Source organism: Rhinolophus sinicus, linkage group LG05 (assembly GCF_036562045.2).
Source record: "Rhinolophus sinicus isolate RSC01 linkage group LG05, ASM3656204v1, whole genome shotgun sequence".
Lineage (NCBI taxonomy): Eukaryota > Metazoa > Chordata > Mammalia > Chiroptera > Rhinolophidae > Rhinolophus > Rhinolophus sinicus.
The window spans coordinates 21,101,982-21,122,557 of NC_133755.1; the positions used below are offsets into that span (position 1 = coordinate 21,101,982).

A 20,576-nucleotide genomic window follows, 5' to 3' on the forward strand; every position below is an offset into this window, starting at 1 on the left:
GCTGAGTAAACAGAACTTAGATTTCAGTAGATCAAAACGTCTAGAATTATCAGGACAGAGTATTGAAAAAGAGGGAGCTGTACAGAGACCTGCAGATGGTCCTCCCCACATATTCAGCAAAGTATTACTTAGTGCTCTTATGTGAGAAAAGGATCACTCAAAATGACTAAAAGGAACAGTGCCCGCGCTCACATGTGGCTAGGAATAGAGCCTGTTCCCACCAGACAGGAAAACTCATAAAACATGGGGCATTGGATAGAATACTCAGAAAGGCCTTACCTCAAAAGAGGGGACTAATTAGCTTAGCACTAGCACTCTTCTGGAACCACCCAACCAATTAGATCTAGACCTGAAAGGATCAAATTATTTGCAAGTAACAAAGCTCAAGAATATTTATAGGAATACAAAAATATCCAACACCTAACAAAGTACAGGTCTGATCATCCAATCAATGATTACCAGGCATGCAAAGAAGAAAAACACTGCCCATTTGAGAAAAATAATCAATCAAAACTGACATAAAAATGACACAGATGTTAGAATTAGAAAACGATGACATGAAAATAGCTATTATAACTGCCTTCCATGTATTCATAAATTACATAGAGACATCGCAGATATAAAAAAAAATCAAATTTCTAGAGATTGAAAACTACAATGTCTGAGACGAAAATACTCCAGATGAAATTAACAACAGATAAGACATTGCAGAAGAAAAGATAATGAACTTGAAGACATAGCAATAGAAGCTATTCAAAATGAAACACACAGAAAAAAAAGAAGAATCTGAAGAAATGAAAAGAGCATCAGTGAGCTGTGAGACAGCTTCATATGTACATTGGCCTCATAAATATGTAAGTAAAGTCTCTGAACAATAGAAGAATAGGGGGGGAAATCAGGACTAATGTACAAAACAGTCCAAAGTTGATGAAAATCTTAAACCCACATACCCAAGAAGTTTAAAGAACCTCAGCATAAGAAATGTGAAAAAAAATTACACCAAGGAATATAATAATCAAATTGCTCAAAACCAGTGATAAGAAAATATTAAAAGTAGTGAGAGAAGACAGATGTACAGAGGAACAAAGAAAAGGAGGACAGCAGGTTTCTTGTTAGAAATAGTGCACGCAAGGTGAGAGTGGAGCAACATCTTTAAAGTACTGAAGGAAAGCAGCTGTCAAGCTAGAATACTATACTCTATTACATATCTTCAAAAACAAAGGAGACATAACGATATTTTTAGATATGCAATAATTGAAAGAAGTGTTCTAAAAGAAGTAAAGTTCTTCCGGTAAAAGAAAAAAATAATACCAGAGAGAAATATGGATTAACCCTTAAAAGTGAAGGACATCAGAAATGGCAACTACATAGGCAAATATGTTTATCATTACTTAAATCTCTTTAAAAGATAATTGACTGTTAACAAAAATAATGGCAATATTTTGAAGGTTTTATAGCATGTGTATAAGTAAAACAAATGACAATAACATAAACATCAAGAGGGGAGAAATGGAAGTATATTACTTCATATTACTATACTATAGATGAAGAAGTGTAATATCACTTGAAGGTAGAATGTGGTATATTTAGTATACATTCTATAAAACTCTAAGCAAGTTAGCGAAAGAAAGAATTATAGCTAATAAGCTAACAAAAGATATAAAATGGAATAAAATAACACTCAATCCAAAAGATGGAAGATAAGGAGAAAATGGAAACAAATAACAGAAGGACAAATAGAAACAAATAGCAATATGATAGATTTAAACCAAACTATGTAATAAACATTCTAACATCCCCAATTAAAAAGCAGAGATTGTCAAAGTTGAGCAAAAAGCAAGACTCAACTACATGCTGCCTTCAGAAAACACAAATTAAATTTAAAGACAGAAAGAGATTAATAGTAAAATGTTATAATATATATACCATGTTGACCCTAGTAAAACGAAAGCTATATTGACTGAATTAATATCAGACAAAAGTAGATTTCACAGCAGAGAATATTACCAGGATATTCACAGAGAATATTCACAGCAGAGAATATTTCATCATGATAAAATGACCAATTCATCGAAGACATAAAAATCCTAAATGTGTATGTACCTAATAACAGAGCTTCGAAATACATGAAGCAAAAGCTGATAGAATTATAAGGAGAAATGGGCAAGTCCACAGTTTTAATCACACATTGCAATACTCCTTTCTCAATAATTGATAATACAATTAGACAGAAAAATCATCAAGATATAGAAGATTTGAAAAGCACTGTCAGATTAACCTTTGGACATTTTTAGCACACACTTACAGAAGAATATACATTCTTTTCTAGTTTACAAGGAATATTTACACAGACCAAGTTCTGGATCACAAAACAAGTTTTAATTCCAAACGTTTAAAAAGACTTACGTCATACAAAATATGTTCTCTGTCCACAATGGAATTAAATCAGAAATTAATAACAGAAAATATCTGAAAAATCCCCAAATATTTGGAAACTAGCACCTTTCCAAATAACCCATGTATTAGAGAAGAATCAAAAGAGAAATTAGAATATTTTAAATTAATTAAAATGAAAACAACATAAAATTTTCGAAGTGCCATAAAGCAGTATTTAGGGTGAAATTTAAAGCAATAAATGCCTACATTAGAAAAAGGAGAAGGTCTCAATTTATAACATGAGCTTCTACCTCAAGAAACAGAAAATGGAGAGCAAAACCAAAATAAGCAGAAGGAAGGAAATAATAAAGATCAAAGCAGAGAGAAAATAAATAGGAAACAGAAAACCCAATAGAGAAGCTCAATAAAACAAAAATCTGGTTCCTTGAGATCAATAAAATTGATAAAGCTCTAGCTAGACAGATCAGGAAAATAAGTTAGAAGACATAAACTACCATTACCAAGAATGAGGCAGGTGACATCCCCATGGATTCTACAGATACTTAAAGGATACACACATCTGTGTGTTGACACTTTACCAAGTAACATGATTGCATTTTAAGGGATCTTCAACATCTTCAAAGGGTCAACGTAACGGGAGAATTTTGAAAATGGCCTAGAGCTTGATTTAAGGCTTGGATGGTAGAATTGAATGTTATGGCATAGATACAAAAGATACTTGGAAATTAAAGAGGAAAGATTCCACAAGGAGTATATGGAGGGCAATTTTCCACCAGTCATAGGCCACCAAACATGCTAAACTGACTAAACATCACATTCCCACCCGCTAATCTTGGAATAGACCATCTTCTGAGGACCAACTCAAGTGCTTGCCCATCATTCCCACTCAGTGCCACTAATCACAGGAATGCGATACAGTGCCGTCACTTGCGAAGTAGGATTAATATTAGCAATTGTGTCAAGGACAAAGTGAAATAACCAATGTAAAACACGTAACATAATTCCTGGAACACCCAGAGCTCAATAAATCATGGTTTCCCCTTCCTTTATTCCCTTCCATTACCAAATGGAAGGCAAATTGCAATGTTGGCCCCAGTTCAGAGGGTTTTTAAATTTAGAGCTCGTATGCTGAACTGATGCTCATTCAAGACTCCTGGGTTGAGCATAGAAACTTTTAAAACAACTTGAGTCCGAACTTTCATGTCCCCATTGCCACGCACGGTGGGGAGTCAAAAAGCAGAACAGGGTGTTGCCAGAACCAAGTTGCCAGGCTCTGAATAAAATCAACAGGTAGACAACATTTGTATTCTATCTATATCAGATTACATTTATGCTCCCCGTCCTGCTTGCTGAGGGCCCTTCATTAGAGCACCGCTCTTGGCCTTTCCGCCGTCCCTCACCCATTCCTCCTCAGGGAAGCAGTGAATTAATTGTCTGCTGGGTAAGTTTGAAAGCATGATCTCTCAAAGGCACAGCTCAGCCCTTTTCTCATTCTGCTCTTTTCAGACAGGCAGGCCCCATGGGAAAGGCCTGTAGGTTGTTCAGCCATGGCTGCTGCTGAGTATTTTTGAGGTACAGTGTTAGGAGGCCCGCATGATCCGAAATGTAATACGCATTCTCCCAAACCAGCTTCAGTACTAATAAGGGTGGTCATTTGTCTCTAATTGTCTAATTCCTAGGTCTAGCTCTCAGTTGATTCTGAACTTGGGTGGGGAAGAAGGATGCCATTTATTGGGCTCCCTCAAAGCCCACCCACCCATTTGCCCTCTATTCCATGCATACTCACACACAGACAGGCACCAAAGACTTTAGCATGTTCAATGGCATGACTGCGGTCTCCCATATGTCCTCATGTCCCTCAGTCTGCATTTTCCCACCATTCTGGGCCTCTCAGACTGACACTGCTGCCACACCACTTTCACACCAGAAAGAGTGATAGACATGCAATGATGGTGCTTTCTGCCTTCCTCCTGCAGTGCAAGCACCAGGTGTTGTCCTTCTTTTGTGTCCCCCACAGGACTTAGCACAATTCTGAACATGTGGAGCTCAAAAAGAATCAGGACAGCTGGGTTCAAGCCCCTATGAACTCTGCCCTTCGTTGCCATGTGACTTTGTACATATCACTTGGCCAGTTTGGATCACTGTTTCCTTATCCTGTTTGTTCTTTTGAAGAGACATTGAGGTGTGTTTTAAATGAGCAATAAGTTGATTCCTTCTTCAATGTGGTAAAAGTGAAATGGTCAAGACCTCTAACGCTTGTTTGCATTTTTGGCAAACATAGCTCTATATTTTTCAGATGTGCTTAGGATGTCATCCTATTTACAATGTAAACTCCAAGATGCCTACTGTTTCCCACAATGTTCAAATAAAGGACTTGGAACCCACAAATTCTCAAAAAATTATGTCTACTCCCAAATTCCTACTTAAATGTAGCAGAAATTTTTGAAAATATACCCACTGCTTTACTATAGAATTTAACAAAATTTTATTATAGAATTACCAGAGCACTGACTATAAAGCTCTATTATTTGTGGCTTTCTTAAGGAGGGGCTGGCAAACTATGGCCCACTGCCTGTTTTTATAAATGAAGTTTTATTGCAACACAATCACACTCATTTGTTTACATATCGTCTGTGATTGCTTTCATGCTATAACAGCAGATTTTAGAAGTTGTGACAGAGATTCTATGGCTGCAAAGCCTAAAATGGTTACTATTTGGCTTTTTACAAAAGTTTGCTGACCCCCATTCTAAAGAAGCCTTCAGTTAATCTTCATTAATCAAAATGATGCCTCATGAATGTCCTTAACACATGATTAAGTAACCAGGATAAGTGCCTTATCCTGCCTGGGCCTTTCCTCTCTATTGGTAGGACGGGAGATTTGTCTAGATGATTTCCAATGGGGGCATTAATCATCATTTTGGTTCTCAGCCAATGAGTAATTTCCTTTGTGATGTTTGATTATTTCTGAATATTTGAGATTTTTTTCACCTCTTATGAAATTGGGAAAACATTGGCAGGGCACATCAGGAGACTGAAGTTCCAGGCCCCTCTTTGCCTCTAATTGATTAAACCTTTTGGTGCTTTGCTTCTGTAAAATGGGCAGGCTGGACAGATGAGGATGACATTCCTTAAAACAGATCATTATGATCCAGTGTGTGAAGCAGCTCATGGAAGCCCACCTTGGCTGCTATGCAAGCCTAAGGAAACGCATCACAGTGGGATTTACAGAGGAAAAAGGATTCAGGGAAAGCTTCTTGGAGGAAGTGGTACCTGATCTGAGTCTTGAAGGATGGGAAAGAATTCATGCTGCTGGAGAATGAACTGATGAATAAAGCAGAAGGTATCATATTGAAGCCATTGTTTTATGTGGCTAATTAGAAAATGTCATCTGGTTCAAGCATCTAAAGCTCAAGAAAGATCTCTCTAAATTCAAACAGATTCTAACATATGTATTCCACTCTGCTTCTGCATGTATATTATGGAAGGCCACACTGCCCAGCAACTTTTCACAATACAATCACCTTTTGGTGAAAAGAGATTTCTTTTTCTTTTTCATGCAGATACTAAGGTTACAGTCAAGTCTTGAATAAACATCAGCTGCTATAGGTATAGGTGATATGATAATCATTGCATGGGACACCAAGGTTTCTTGGGGAAATGAAAATAGTTAGAGACAGTGGACAAAGGATCATTTCAGGATTGTAATCAAGGTCAATGAGAGGTGAGATAACTCAAACTTCAAACTATCTTGGCAGTGGGATTAGGCAACATGCTTACAGCTGTCATTTTTCATGTGGCTAAACCATCCAAACATCCACAACAATAGATTCTGAAGGGAGGAGAATTATCTGACTTAACACAGCCACGCAATCTCAGCAATGATTCCTAAGTAATTGCTAGCTCTCCCACAATTCTAACTGCTTGTACTGATGTCAGAAGCAGCAATCGTTCATGCATTCAACAAATTTTAGTGAGTATGAATTATGTATAAGCACTTTTCTGTACACTCAGGACACAGGCAAAAAATAAGACAAAAGTCCTTTACCCTTGTGGAACTTGCATTCCAGTTTACCACCCTTGTATGGAGAAAAGTGGAAAGAGTTTTAACTTCTATCTAACAGGATACATTGTTGTTCTGAACAGTCCCCAGAGGACATTTTGCAAAAGAGTCTAGTCTAAGCCACACCGGTGCCAACTTTCTTCCTGAGCCCTTGTCCCTCCATCAGATTCTGTGTCATAGCTATGTACAGGACAGGATAAAGCCAAGGCAGCCTGATGCTTTTTTTAACGTACCCTCATTATCAAGCCACATGACTCCTAAAGTCTCAAAGCAAAAATGCTCATAGGCTTGGAACCACTTCTGGGAATCTTGACTAAGAATATAGTGCAGACTTCTGAAAATAATTTAGGGGCAAAAATGCACATCGTGGGTTTATTTAACCAAGCTCCTCCTCTCCTACCAAAAAAAGGGGAAAATTGAATGTCCAACTATAAATTAATGGACAGGTTAAGTTATCATTTTTTCATGAGATGAAATCACAAGCAGCCATTAAGATTATATTTAGCAAAACTCTATGATAATGTGTGAAAATACTTATTATAAACTGTTTTGTAATCAAGCAAAAGGAAAGCCTATGTACAGTCAATATAACAAGCATGTGTGAAAATCCACTTTGAAAAAAAAAACCTAAAAGCCTTGACTTCAAGTCAAGATAGTGGAGTGGGTAAACTCTGTGCTCACCAAACCCTATGATCATATTGAAAATACAACTGAATTATAGAACAACCATCACTGAGAACCACCTGAAGTCTTGCTAAATAGAAGTCCTATAACTAAAGATATAAAGAAGAAGTCACACGAGACTGGTAGGAGGGGTGGAGACGTGGAAGGGGCAGGTCCCACATCCATGGTATGGCAATTAAGAGTCAAGAGGGATTGCCACGGGGATACAAAAGTCAATTTGGGGAATATAACCAATAATGTTGTAAAGATTTTGTAGGGTATCAAATGGACACTTGTCTTATTAGGGAGACCACCTCAGGGATGATGTAGATGCCTGACCACTGCAGTGTACACCTGAAGCTGAAGCTGAATAATAATGAATGTCAACTATAATTTAATATATAGTCACAAGAAGTGGAGTACAGCATAAGGAATAGAGACAGTGGAAATGTAATGGCTGTGTGCGAAGTCAGAGGGGTAGTAGATTGGAGAAGGGGGGTTACCACTTTGTGAGGGGTATAAATGATAAATGTCTATTACAGTGTTTTGTATACATGAAACTAATAAAAAAATAAAATAAAATACAAAAATATTTTTAAAAAAAGGAATCAAGATGGATATCTTGACTGTGGAGGTTCCCCCTGAGGGGTGACAGGGCCCAGCCCCACACCAAGCTCTCCAGCCCCAAGCACCAGTGCCAGGAGAAGAGTCCCCAAAACATCTCGCTATGAATCCAGAAGGGATTGTCTCCAAGAAAGACAAAGGGCTGCAGGAGACAAAGACACCTGCTCTTTTTTTTCTAATTTAATTTTTATTTATTTTTCAATTGCAGTTGATATATAATATTATGTTAGTTTCAGGTGTACAGCATAGTGGTTTGGCCCTGAGGTACAGGGTGAACCTGAGTGTTAGGGCGGAGGTGCAGGCATCGACATACCTGTGCAGGTGAGATGCTTTTGCAAAAGCACTGGGCATCACCCTGCTTCTCTGAATATGCCTTTACATAAACTGCCTACATTTTCCTCTCTATTGTGGAATGTATTATTCATTTGTTTAAATTTCATCTGATTTAGTTTAATGGTACATGGACTTTTTTTTCAGTCTTTAAATATCTTTAAAGGCACTGTCATCCAAGTCTAAGATTTAAGTTTTGATTTTTTCCCCTGAAAATTTCACAATTATCTATGTGAAATATTCTTAGGTGAAGCATTTTTAAGGAAGTTGAAATCAGTGGAAAATCGGATTTATGCAATAATTGCAGAAAGTGAAGACATGCTTATGTATCTTTTTTATGATGGTATATTTAATTGGAGAACATCACAGCATTGCGGAAAAATCATTCCATGCTATAGTCAGAGACACTCATAATCCAAGAAGGGCCAAGTCTAATCAAACAGATATAATGAGGATTGTGCTGCTGTAACGCCTAGCTCCAAATGTTGTCATTTGTGTTTTTATTTTTATGTTTCATAAAGGCTGAGTAAAACGTTACAGAAAAACATGTATTAAGAGGCAATATAGTTTGGAGGCTGAGAGTACAAACTAAATTCAAACAGATTTGGGTTTGACAGCTGACTCTGTTACTTCTCTCTAAGTGACCATGGGTCAATTACTTGACCCCTCAAAGCCTGTTTCCTCACCAATAAAATGCAAGTCCTAATATATAGAATAGAATTCTTATTGGATTACATGCCCTGATGCCTGTAAAATGTTCAGCTCAGGGCCTGGTACACAGTGAATCGTTATGATTGCTGTTGTGGTTTCGTTGTTAGTAACCTCTATCCAACCAAGTTCAGAGATTCTCATGTTGAAATGAAGGAGTTTGAAGGTTCAAACTGTATTAGCTTTGTGGAGAAAACTGTGTTTCTAAATATATTTAAATATATTTTAACATTGGGTTTTGAACTCTGATAGAAGAGTTTAATAAATCCAATACTTACTTAACAAAATTTATTATGTACCTGCTTGGTGTTGAACACAGTATGCTGGACAGGTGAAAAGGTAGAGAAGAGGTAACTAAATAAGCTATGATTTAGACACAGATGTGTTCAAAATGAACAATTGGATGTGACTAATTTTTATAAGTGCTATAATCAATGTCTGATGATGTTTTCCCAGTAAAATGACAATTCATTTATAAATAAGACAATCTGAAAAGCCTCATGGAGGTGGTGATCTTGAAACAGGAGTGGGATTTCCTCAGGCAAAGACCAGGGTGTGGGTCAAGAGGAACAATCTGAGTAGACAGAGTAATATAAACAAAGGAACAGAGGTGGATGGGTGCAGCGGATGTTGAGGGAATTGGATACAGAATGGTAGGTGTGCTGGGTACGTGTTGAATGGAATTCATAAAATCTCCATCTTGGAGGGCCCCTTCTGTATCCTATTAAAAGAGTTCATATCTCATCTTAGCTCATGCTGCTGTAATAAAATACCATTGACTGGATGGCTTAACCAACAGAATTTATTCCTCACAGTTCTGGAGGCTGGGCAGTCCAATATGAAGGTGCCAGCCAATTCCCTGGTGAGAGCCCTTTTCCTTACTTGCAGCCAAATTCTTGCTGTACCCTCACATGGGGGGGGGGGAGAGAGAGAGAGAGAGAGAGAGAGAGAGCACTCTGGTGTTTCTCCCCTTTCTTATAAAAACGCTAATCCCATCATGGGGACCTCATCCTCAAGATCTCATCTAAATCTAATTACCTTCCAAAGGCCCCACTTCTGAATACCATCACATTGAGATTGAGGGTTAGGGCTTCAATACACAAATTTTAGGGGAATGCAAACATTCAGTCCATAACAGATCTTAACCTGTACTTAAAGGACAAGCACTGCCATTCTCTGAAAAGGCAAACAGAATTACTAGGTTGGTACTTTAGAAGGTAAATCTGCAGTGAATAGATGAGATGAATTGGAAGGAGATAAAGAAACCAGTTAAAATATTGCTGCATTTTTTGCGGAGTATTTTCTCAATCTGTTGAGACTTTGCTTCCCGACAATTATTGTCAGTATGGCTCAAATAAACTCTTATGAGCTTTCAAAAAAATATATATTGCTGCAGTAGTTCAATCTAGATGTACCATATTTCACAAAATGTACAAAATTATCAATTATTAGACACACCATTTTTTATGTATCTCTAAAGAAAACAAAAACAAAACTGCCATTGAACTATCATACAATGTGTAGAATTTTATTTTTATACTTATTGAAAGGATAATTTTAGAGGATTTTAGCCATCAGTTTTTATTATATGTTATTCTTTGTATATACGTAAAAGGAAAATATCAACAAGATACATTGGTAGATATATATAAAGATATTTATAAAACTGTTTCACATTCACAGTCCATTTCCTCTGAATCACTTTTTGATTCAGTCGTAATGGTGTATATTATTATAGAGTTTACCCACATATATATAGATAGATAGATATAGATAGATATAGATACAGTGATGATTTTTAAAATAAAAACGTGACAACATTTTTAAAAAAATGAGCAGAAGACCTGAACAGACATTTCTCCAAAGAGGACCTACAGATGGCCAACAGACATATGAAGGGATGCTCAACATCACTTACCATCAGGGAAATGCAAATTAAAACCACAAGCTCGAACCTCATGCCTGTCAGAATGTTATCGTTTATAAATCAACAAACAAGTGTTGCAAGGATGTGGAGAAAATGGAACCCTCATGCACTGTTGGTGGATTTATAAAGTGGTGCAACCACTATGGAAAACAGTATGGAGTTTCCTCAAAAAATTAAACATAGAACTACCTTATAACCCAGCAATTCCACCTTTGTGTATTCATCTGAAGAAATCCAAAACAAAATATTTAAAAATTTGTACGCGTCCCTATGTTCACAGCAGCATTATTTACAGTAGCCAAGGTATGAAAGCAAGCTAAGTGTCCACTAATAAACAAATGGATAAAGAAGATGTGGTACATATATATATATTCAATGGAATAGTAAATGGTCATAAAAAAAGAATAAAATCTTACCATTTATGACAACATGGATAGACCTAGTGGGTATTATACTAAATGAAATAAATCAGACAGAGAAAGACAAATACCATATGATTTAACTTATAGGTGGAATCTAAATAAATAAATAAACAAATGAAGAAACAAGACAGAAACAAACTCATAGATACATAGAACTTTCTGATGGTTGACAGATGGGAGGGGGATTGGAGGATGAGTAGAAAAGGTAAAGGGGATTAAAAAGTACAAATTGCCAGTTATAAAAATAGTCATGGGGATGTAAAGTACAACATAAAGAATATTGTCAAATAATATTGTAATAACTACCGTGTTTCCCCAAAAATAAGACCTAGCCAGACCATCAGCTCTAATGTGTCTTTTGGAGCAAAAATTAATATGAGACCTGGTCTTATTTTACTATAATATAAGACCTGGTCTTTAATATAATATAATATAATATAATATAATATAATATAATATAATATAATATAATATAATATAATATAATATAATATAATATAATATAATATAATAAAATAATAAATATAATATAATATAATACCGGGTCTTATTTTACTAAAAGTAAAATAAGTAAATTTTACTTACCCGGTCTTGTATAATGTAACATAATATAAGACCGGGTCTTATATTAATTTTTGCTCCAAAAGACTCATTAGAGTTGATGTTCCAGCTAGGTCTTATTTTCGGGGAAACATGGTATGTGTGGTGTCAGAGGGGTGCTAGACTAATTGGGGGGATCACTTCTTAAGTTATATAAATGTCTAATCACTGTTGTACACCTGAAAATATAATATTGTATGTCAACAGTAATTGAAAAATAAAGTTTAAAAAATAAAAATAAAAAGCCTTGATGGAAATGTTCCAAAACATTAACCATTGATAAACTTAGGTGTTGAAATTATGGTGTTTTTCTACTTTTTGTATTTTTAGTGAACATTCATTATTTTTAGAATTTAAAAAAAAAAAAAGATTTTAAGCCTAAATACTGTTTTTGAAAGGCAAGGACAAGGTAGCAAGTACAAGTATAAAATAGTTTATCATGGTAGCTAAGATCCTGAATTCTGGAATCAAAGTCTCTGGGTCTGAATCCTGTTTCCCAAGTTACTGTGTGACTTTTGCTTGCCCCAGTTTCCCAATGGTAATATGGGGAGTGATGTTGGCGCCCACCTAAATGGGTGAAAATGAGGATGAGTAGATAATCCATATAGAGTGTTTAGCTTTAGCACAGAGCAGAATACCTCATAAGCACTCAAAATGACAACAGATCCAATACTGCAGTGCTTTCATACAAAAAAGAAAGAGTTCACAGAAATGGAAAGGTGAGCAAACATCATATATTCATGCCTCAGGGACAACTCAGAGTTGAGTTTTCAGTAGACAATTTTCCTTCAGGCAGAATCAATACTCAAATCCTTTATTGATATTTTAGATTTTCCCCAGAAGAAGATGAAGAGTATGTTGATATTCATTTCATAAGTAATAATTATTTCTTTGGATTTTTAATGTGCCAGTCATAATTTATTGTGCAAAGTGCCTTTTGGTTTTAAAAACAAGTCTAAAAATTATGTTACTAAGATTCTCAGAAAATACTAATCATTAAGATGAAATGATTTCATAAAAAATATTATTTATAGTGCTAACAGGCAGTAGTAAATTTGAAGATAAAAATAATTGTCTGATGGAATCATATTTTTCTGTCAAATGTCCGTTCCAAAAACAGTGAAATCAAAAGGTGGTCTCTTCATGGACGGTGTAGATGCCTGACCACTGCACTGTACACCTAAAGCTGAAGCTGAATAATACTGAATGTCAACTATAATTTCATATATATATATATATATATAGTCACAGGATGTGGAGTACAGCGTAGGGAATAGAGTAAATGGAATTGTAACAGCTATATACGATGTCAGAGGGGTAGTAGATTGGGGGTGTTATCACTTTGTGAGAAGTGTAATTGTCTAACTATTACATTGTTTTGTACACCTGAAATTAATAAAAATTATAAATAAACAAATGGAGAGAGAAGAGACCCACTTCCCATGCAGAAGAATTTCAAGTCATGTAAGCAAATGCATCTCCTGAAGGATACCAGGAGTAATTCCCTCTCAGTAAGTGTGGACAAAGTCATCAAGCTCAAGAAGAGTCTGAGAAACTGCCAGTGGAGAGAAGCTTCAGGAGACAGCATGACTAAGTTTAACAATGCATTGTAGATGGGATTTAGAACAGAAAAAAAAAAAAAAAAAGACATTATGTAGACACTAAGGAAATCTGAATAAACTGTGGTAATTAAAAAAAAAAATCTGGCCTCTTATTGCCAGCACCCAACATCCTTCTTTCTGCGCAAATTAAAACATCTCAATCTGGGTACAATAAAGTAGTTAATAACTAGACATACACTTTGTCCATAATAGGCTTTTGGTAAATATCTGTGGAAAGGACACCCATTTCTGAAATTGTGGTTTTTATTGCTTGCCAAAACTTGTTTTTTAAAAGAGTGAGAATTCAGTTAAAATTGCACAAATATTAAATCTTGACCAATAAAAAAGATCCAGAGGATTAGAAAGGATTATAAGGAAAGACAGGTTGAAAATTCTTTCTCTAATACTTCCTTCTCCTGAGATGGGGCATCAACTTTTCCCCTGAGAGAGAGAGAGAGAGAGAGAGAGAGAGACGCCTTTTAGCTTCCAGAGACATTCTTTACCCTGATTTCTAATCTAGATTTCCTTGATCTTTGGATCCTAGTAATTCTCTATCCAAAGATAAGTTCTTGACCTTGTTTGGTAACCTTCTCTGTCTATGGACTCTGTTTTCTCCTTGCTTGGAGTATCTGCCTGCTTAACGTGGTGAAAAGGTATTGAACCATGGAGTTTCACAGGCTTAGATTTGAATCTGGTTGAGCACTAATGGTATCATCTTCATTCAGTCACTTAACCTTACTCAGCCTCACTGTCTTTGTCTGTAAATCAGACGTAATAAATGCATATCTCACAAGATTACCACTGGGGTTAGATGAGACAATAGATGCTAAAAGATTGGGCGTGGTAGGTAACTTCATTGTGTGTTCCTCCCTTCCCCTGTGCGTCTTTGGGGGGGGAGGGGGAGTTAGCAGTCATTTGAATCCTAAAAGCCCTTGGTTTATTCCCTGTCTTTCCTTCTCAGACCAGATGGCAAAGTTCTCCCGAATTCGGGGTTTTTAACTTAGAAGAACATTTGAGCTCTTCTCAAATTAACTTCTACCCACGCACACTTATGTCCCAGGGGAACTGGAAAGGTAGATGAGCTTGTGGTGAGAGCTGTCCCTTTCGGGTGGAGACTGAGAAGTGGGTCTCTTGCTCAGACAAGTGGGTTCCCATCAGTTCTCTTTCCCCGCAATGAAGTCCGAGTCTGGCTCTGCCGACCTCCCTCCTCAGACTCGCAAAGATTACGTTGATCGGTCCCTTTGAGCCGAGTTTGTTTTGAGAGGTGCCAACACGTCAACTCTCTCAAGAGCTCAGAACCAGCCTGCCCCTGCCCAGCCCAGGAAAGGTGAAAGAAGAAAGCGAAGGCGTGGGAGGTAGGAGGAGCGGAGAGAAGCCACAGGTGACTCGGCACAGCGCGCACTTGGACAGGGAACTGTCCAGGTCAACAGCTCTGCCCAGCCTGGGCTACCGACTCGCCTCCCGCCCCGCTCGATCTCCTTCCCCGGAGCGGTCAGAGGATTTGGAGGGGAAACAAGACGCTCACCGGCCGGGGGCAGTGAAGGCGGCGTCTGCCCAGAGACCGCTTCTCCACTCGCCCGCTTTCCGCCCGCAGCCCAGGCTCAGACAGGTGCTCCCTGCAAGCCCGGCTCCCTGCCCCGGGCGGAGGCCCTCGCCGCCCCCCGGCGGTCCTTGGTGCGCGCCGCGCGCTGCGCTCCTGGACCCGCGGAGCCTGGCGGTGCACACCAGTCCGCGTCAGCAGAGGGGAAACGCTACCTGTGGAAGTAATGTGCGCAGAAGAGTCCCAGAAGCACAGTCTCAGGCGGGCCAAAGAGAGCGCGGGGCTGCCCGACGAGGATCCCCGCCGGTACCACGAAGGAGGGCAGCTCCTGCAGGAACCAGGCGGCGCGGGCGGGCAGACGGCTCGCCGCGGGCATTGGGCTCCTAGTGTACTTCCCGTAGCCGGAGGGCTCTCCCAAGTACACTAGCACGGCCCCCAGGGCGGCCAATGCGACACTGCCTGCCAGCACCGGGCTCTGCTGGCATTGAAGGGGCATCGCGCCGTGTTCCCCACCAGTGAGCAGAGGACAGCACGGCCCCCACCGCCCCTTTATGGAGCGCGAGACACCACCCTGTGTCCGCCCCTTCAGCTTTGGCTCCCGCCCTCCATCCTGCCTCCCACCTGGGCGCGGCCAGCCCTGTCTCGTCTCAATGGCAAAGCCCCTTTCGCGGGGCTGGCACTTCAGGAAGGAGCCAGGGTGGAGCGAAGGATGAAGCTTTCGTGGGGTCAAAAACGTGTTCTGGGGCCCCCGAGCCTTTGACTAACCTCCACACACGTGGCCACTCTCTCCACCGCCTGCCACTGGTCCCCTCTTAGACTGCCTTTCAAAAACTTGTTCCTCACCCATCAACCTCTGAAGCTGCAACTTCTGGGACCAGGAAATCAAGAGAGAAAGCACAGGGATGCTTTAGCCGGGGTCTTTCTCCCGCCCCACACATCCTCCGCGCCCCCACCCTAGGCAGCACCTACCGTCGACAACCCCAAGCCAGGATCTCCCCAACCCTCTGGTTCCCTGTGCTCCGCCACTCCCCGCCCGCTCCCTCCCCCCAACTCTGCATTCTTACTTCGACCCTGGGCCCTTCGATTCTAGGCACTTCCCATGTCCACCAGCCCCTTTAAGGGGGTGCCGCCCTCCTTCGCCACTCTTAGCATCACTGCCATCTCTGCACCACCATGCCCTCAGACAGGTATCAACCTCTCCAGGGCTTTAATTCCTCTGCGATTTTTCTATGCATGGCTGAGCACGCCCCTGGGCCTCCAGCCTGTTACAGAGGATCATCCGCTGAGCTCGAGCGTGGAAGCCCACATTGCCGCCCAGAGTAGTGACCCTGTCGCCCGCCCTAAGCTCTGCTCCGCGGAACCCTGGAGCTGGCCGGGTTCAGGCTAACGTCTAGTGCTTCTCCGGTGAGACGCCCTCTCCCAGCGTCTCAAGCGGTTGAGACGAGTGCCATATATGATGGTGCCATTGGAAATGCTGCTGCGCTCTGAACACCCAGCCGTGGTTCTTTCCCTCTTCCTTCTATTCGCCGCTCTTCTCTCATCCTCGACCCCTTCGTTTTCCTACCTCGTTCATTATTTCCTCTTGCCTTCTCTGAGTCAGCATCCAGATTTCTCTGGCTGCCTTCCTCCAGTGTTTTATGCCCCTTTTCCTCTCATCCTTCTTTCTTTAACCTGGCTTCCTCCTTACGTGTTGGCCTCCTCTGCCCACCTGCTCTCGTACATCTTGTGCCATCTGCCTTGATTACTTTATCCCTGTTAATTTTTTCCTCTGGTACCTACTTCGGACACCACTCCGGTCCTTCCCGTTCTCTCTCTCCCCTTTCTTGGGCGCCTTCTTCATTCTTCCCCCTTAGCTCCAACTCACTGTCTCTCTGGAACCCCACTCAATACTTCCCCCCATTACTCCTGCCCTGTTATACTGGCTGTTCCAATGAAAGGCCCGCTGCCCCGTCTGCCCAGTTCTGGGACATGTGGTGTTTGGTGACCCGTTAGTGCAACAGGGCATCCTTTGCTTGCTGACCAAGAGGTAGTTATCATCTCCCTGTTAAGTTATAAATTAAATAGTAATCATGCTTCAATGTTCAATTGATGACCATAGAAGAAACACCTCTACTGACTGAAGCACTTTTCATGGAGTAACCCCAGGGATTGGCTCTCACAGCTTCCTGAAGCTGTTTTTGCCCTGGCTTTACAGTGCAGCTTCCTCAGTTACCATCTGCTAGCTGAGAATGCCCAAATATAGATCTCCAGCAAAGACCTGAGCTTCTGATCTGCATTTCCTCCCTGCTGAACAACTCCACCTGGATGTCCTTCAGAGACCTCCAATTCAACCGTGCCCAAAGCTAAACCAACGTATCTTTCCCTCCATGCCCCATCCACAGCCACATCCTCTCTCTGGCATTCCTGGTTGTGACCTCTTCTCTGTCTTCAATAGCCATAGTCTGGGACACTGGCATATAGATGCACGAAACTATAGATTTTTTGATGCCATGTGTATCAGGAGAATGAGGAGTGTGACATTTCAAACCCAACTCAATGGAATAACTCTTTTTAAATGAAATTTCTCCTGTCTCAATTCCCTCCTCTCATTTCCCCTAACTTTGCCCAATTTTGGGCCTCATTATTATTTTTTCACTAATGTACCAGTTAGCTTTGGCAACATAACAAACTACCCTAGAAGTCAGTAACTTAATAAAACCAATTATCTTCAGCTTATGCATCTGTGAATCAGATGGGAGTCAGCTGAGCTGGGCTGGGTTTGGCTTATCTTGACTGCTCATTCATTCATCTGTGGAGTACCTGAGAGCCCTACTCCAGGCTGGGATTCGATAGGGAATCTTAGCTGAGGCAACTCTGTTCCACACGGCTCTTATCCTAGGATGAGTGAGCTACTCAACATGTCTATATAATTTTGATAATAGATGCACAAGAGTATAAGAAACACACAAGACTTCTTGAGGCTCAGATCAAGAACTAGTACACTCTTACTTCTTGTTCATTTTACTGGCCAAATTAAGTTAACATGGGAGATTCCAGAATCACAGTGAGAAGGTATTGCAAAGTTACATGGCAAAGGACAGGATAAAGGGAGAGAGAGAACCGGAACCAATAATGCAACTTTTATTACATATAGAGAAAAAGTGCCCAAATTGTAACATACTACTTGATTGATTTACTGAACATGTTGTCACCAACACTCAGGTGATTAGCAAACCTAAGCTCCCCTCATGCCTCCTTCCATCTCCTCCCAGAATAACCCCTACTCTGATTTCTAACACCATAATTTGTTATGCCTGCTTTTGAACTTTATGTAAATTTAATCACATAGTATTTACTCTTTGTGTGTGTTTTAATGGTGCCTGAGATTTGTTTTAATCAGGTGTGGTGAGACATGCAGACACAGAAATGACTGTCACAAAGTTTATACTCACAGATCCCTAGAAATAGGAGGCATAGTACGCCACACAAGCCCACATAGGGAAGAACCAGGCTCAGTCAGGAGGCAGAGGGAGTGAGAGGAAAACATGGACAAAAGTTTTTATTGTGGTTTCCACCAGAAGAAATGGACAAGGCAGGATCAGCAGGCTTAGGATTGGCTAGTTTGAATAATTTCAATGTGCTGTTGACTTTAGGGACTATTTCCAGTTGTCTGGGACCTGGCTCTGGGACAAGGGCAGGTGAATAGTGGTCCAGTGTGTAGGGGATTGAGACTGTATTTCCTTGAAAAGAAGACCTAGCCGGACCATCAGCTCTAATGTATCTTTTGGAGCAAAAATTAAGACTGGTATTACGTTATATTATATTATATTATATTATATTATATTATATTATATAATAAGACTGGTATTGTATTATATTATACTATATTATATTATACTTGGTCTTATATTAAAATAAGACCCGGTCTTATATTAATTTTTGCTCCAAAAATTGCTTATATTATATAAGACCGGGTCTTATGTTATATTAAAGTAAGACCAGGTCTTATATTAATTTTTGCTCCAAAAAATGCATTAGAGCTGATGGTCTGGCTAAGTCTTATTTTGGGGAAAACAGTACAAGAGGTGGTGTGGTATGGTGGTGTGTGTGTGTGTGAGAGAGAGAGATTGAGAACTCACCTGGAACATTCAGTAATGACCCAGAAGGTCATGCTTTAGTGGTAGTAATTTTTAGAGTGAAGGCTAGACCCCTAACAAAATGTTAAATCAATCCTCCAAAGGGATTGAAATGATTCACAAGTGATTTAACAAAGCCAAACCCTCTTGAAAGGAAGACAATTAAATCCAGACAAGTAACAATGTAGCCTTCACAGTATCCAACACCCCCCAAATTACTAAACACGTTGCATTGACTTCTGACACCAGCTGTTGTAGTTGAGCCAAATTTCACAGGTTTAAGACACAGCCCTCCACAAGATTGCTCTTACTTCAGACACCAGCAAATTCAGGGGTCTTCAAACCACATATACATCTAAACAGCTGGTTATAAATTTGAAGGACCCCACTAACACTTCAGTTTCAATAATTCATTAGAACAAATCACAGAACTCAGGAAAGCAGTATACTCTAAGTATACTGAGTTATACTTAGAACTCAGTATAAGCATTATGCTTATACTTATAATAAGCATTATACTTATTATAGCAAAAAAAGAAACAAATCAGAACCAACCAAATGAAAAGATGCATAAGGTGAGGTCTGGGAGGGTTCCAAATGTGAAGCTTCCTTGTCCTCTCCCCATGGAATCAGGATCCACTAGCATGTCATATGTGGCAATATGCAATGTATTGTCTACCAGAAAAGCTCGCCCAGAGTTTTTATTAAGGTTTCATTATGTAAGCACAATTGATTGAATCATTGGTCATCTGACTGAACTCAATCTCCAGCATCCTTCTGCTCCCCATAGGCCAGGTTGATATCACACTGGTCAAAGCCCCAACCTCTAATCACATAGTTTGTCAGAGCCAACCCCCATTCTGGGTCATCTAGTTAGTATAAACTATCAGGGATCCCATGAATAGCAAGATACTCCTGTAACTCAGGAAATTCCACAGATTTAGAGGCAATTTCCCAGGAACTAGGGATAAGGTCAACAAATTCTTTATCCCAACAGTTTAGAGGCTATCCCTCAAGTTGCTAGGACAAAACCTGAACTCTCATTGGCTAAAGTAAATTCTTCACCACACACATCAAGAAGCAGAAGAATGTGACACATAACCAAGAGGAAAATCAATCACTAGAAACCGACCTAGAAATGACAGAGATGATGGATTAACAGACAAATATTCTAAAATACCTATTTTAAGTATGCTCAATATGCTTAGAGATTAAAAAATGAACATAATGAGAGAAACGGAATATATAAACATGGAGCCTCTAACAATGAAAAAAGTTTGAAATGAAAAATTCACTAGATTTGATTAACAATAGGTTAGACAATGCACAAGAGAAGATTAGAAATTTGAAGACATAGTAATCAAAACTATCCAAAAGAAAGCACACAAAGAAAAAATAAATGGAGTGGGGAAGAAGAGCAGTGGAAAGAATAGACACTCAGTGACCTGTATCAATGACAATATCAAGAAGTCGAACGTATATGTAATACAATCCCAGAAAAGGAAGAAGACAAAAAATAACTGAATGAATATTTGGAAACTTCAAATTTGAAGAAAATTCCGTCTTACAGATCCAAGAACTTTGATA

At 39.6% G+C, this 20,576-nt stretch overlaps 1 protein-coding gene across 1 annotated transcript in view; it reads right to left on the bottom strand.

Annotated features, from left to right (window-relative positions):
- SRD5A2 (steroid 5 alpha-reductase 2) overlaps positions 1 to 15,431 on the bottom strand; it is a 48,261-nt gene extending 32,830 nt beyond the window's left edge. The window contains exon 1 of the mRNA XM_019717416.2: positions 15,090 to 15,431. Within this exon, the coding sequence (XP_019572975.1) occupies positions 15,090 to 15,370 (281 nt within the window). The 5' untranslated portion in view covers positions 15,371 to 15,431. The remainder of the gene's footprint in view (positions 1 to 15,089) is intronic.
- Positions 15,432 to 20,576: the final 5,145 nt, after the last annotated feature.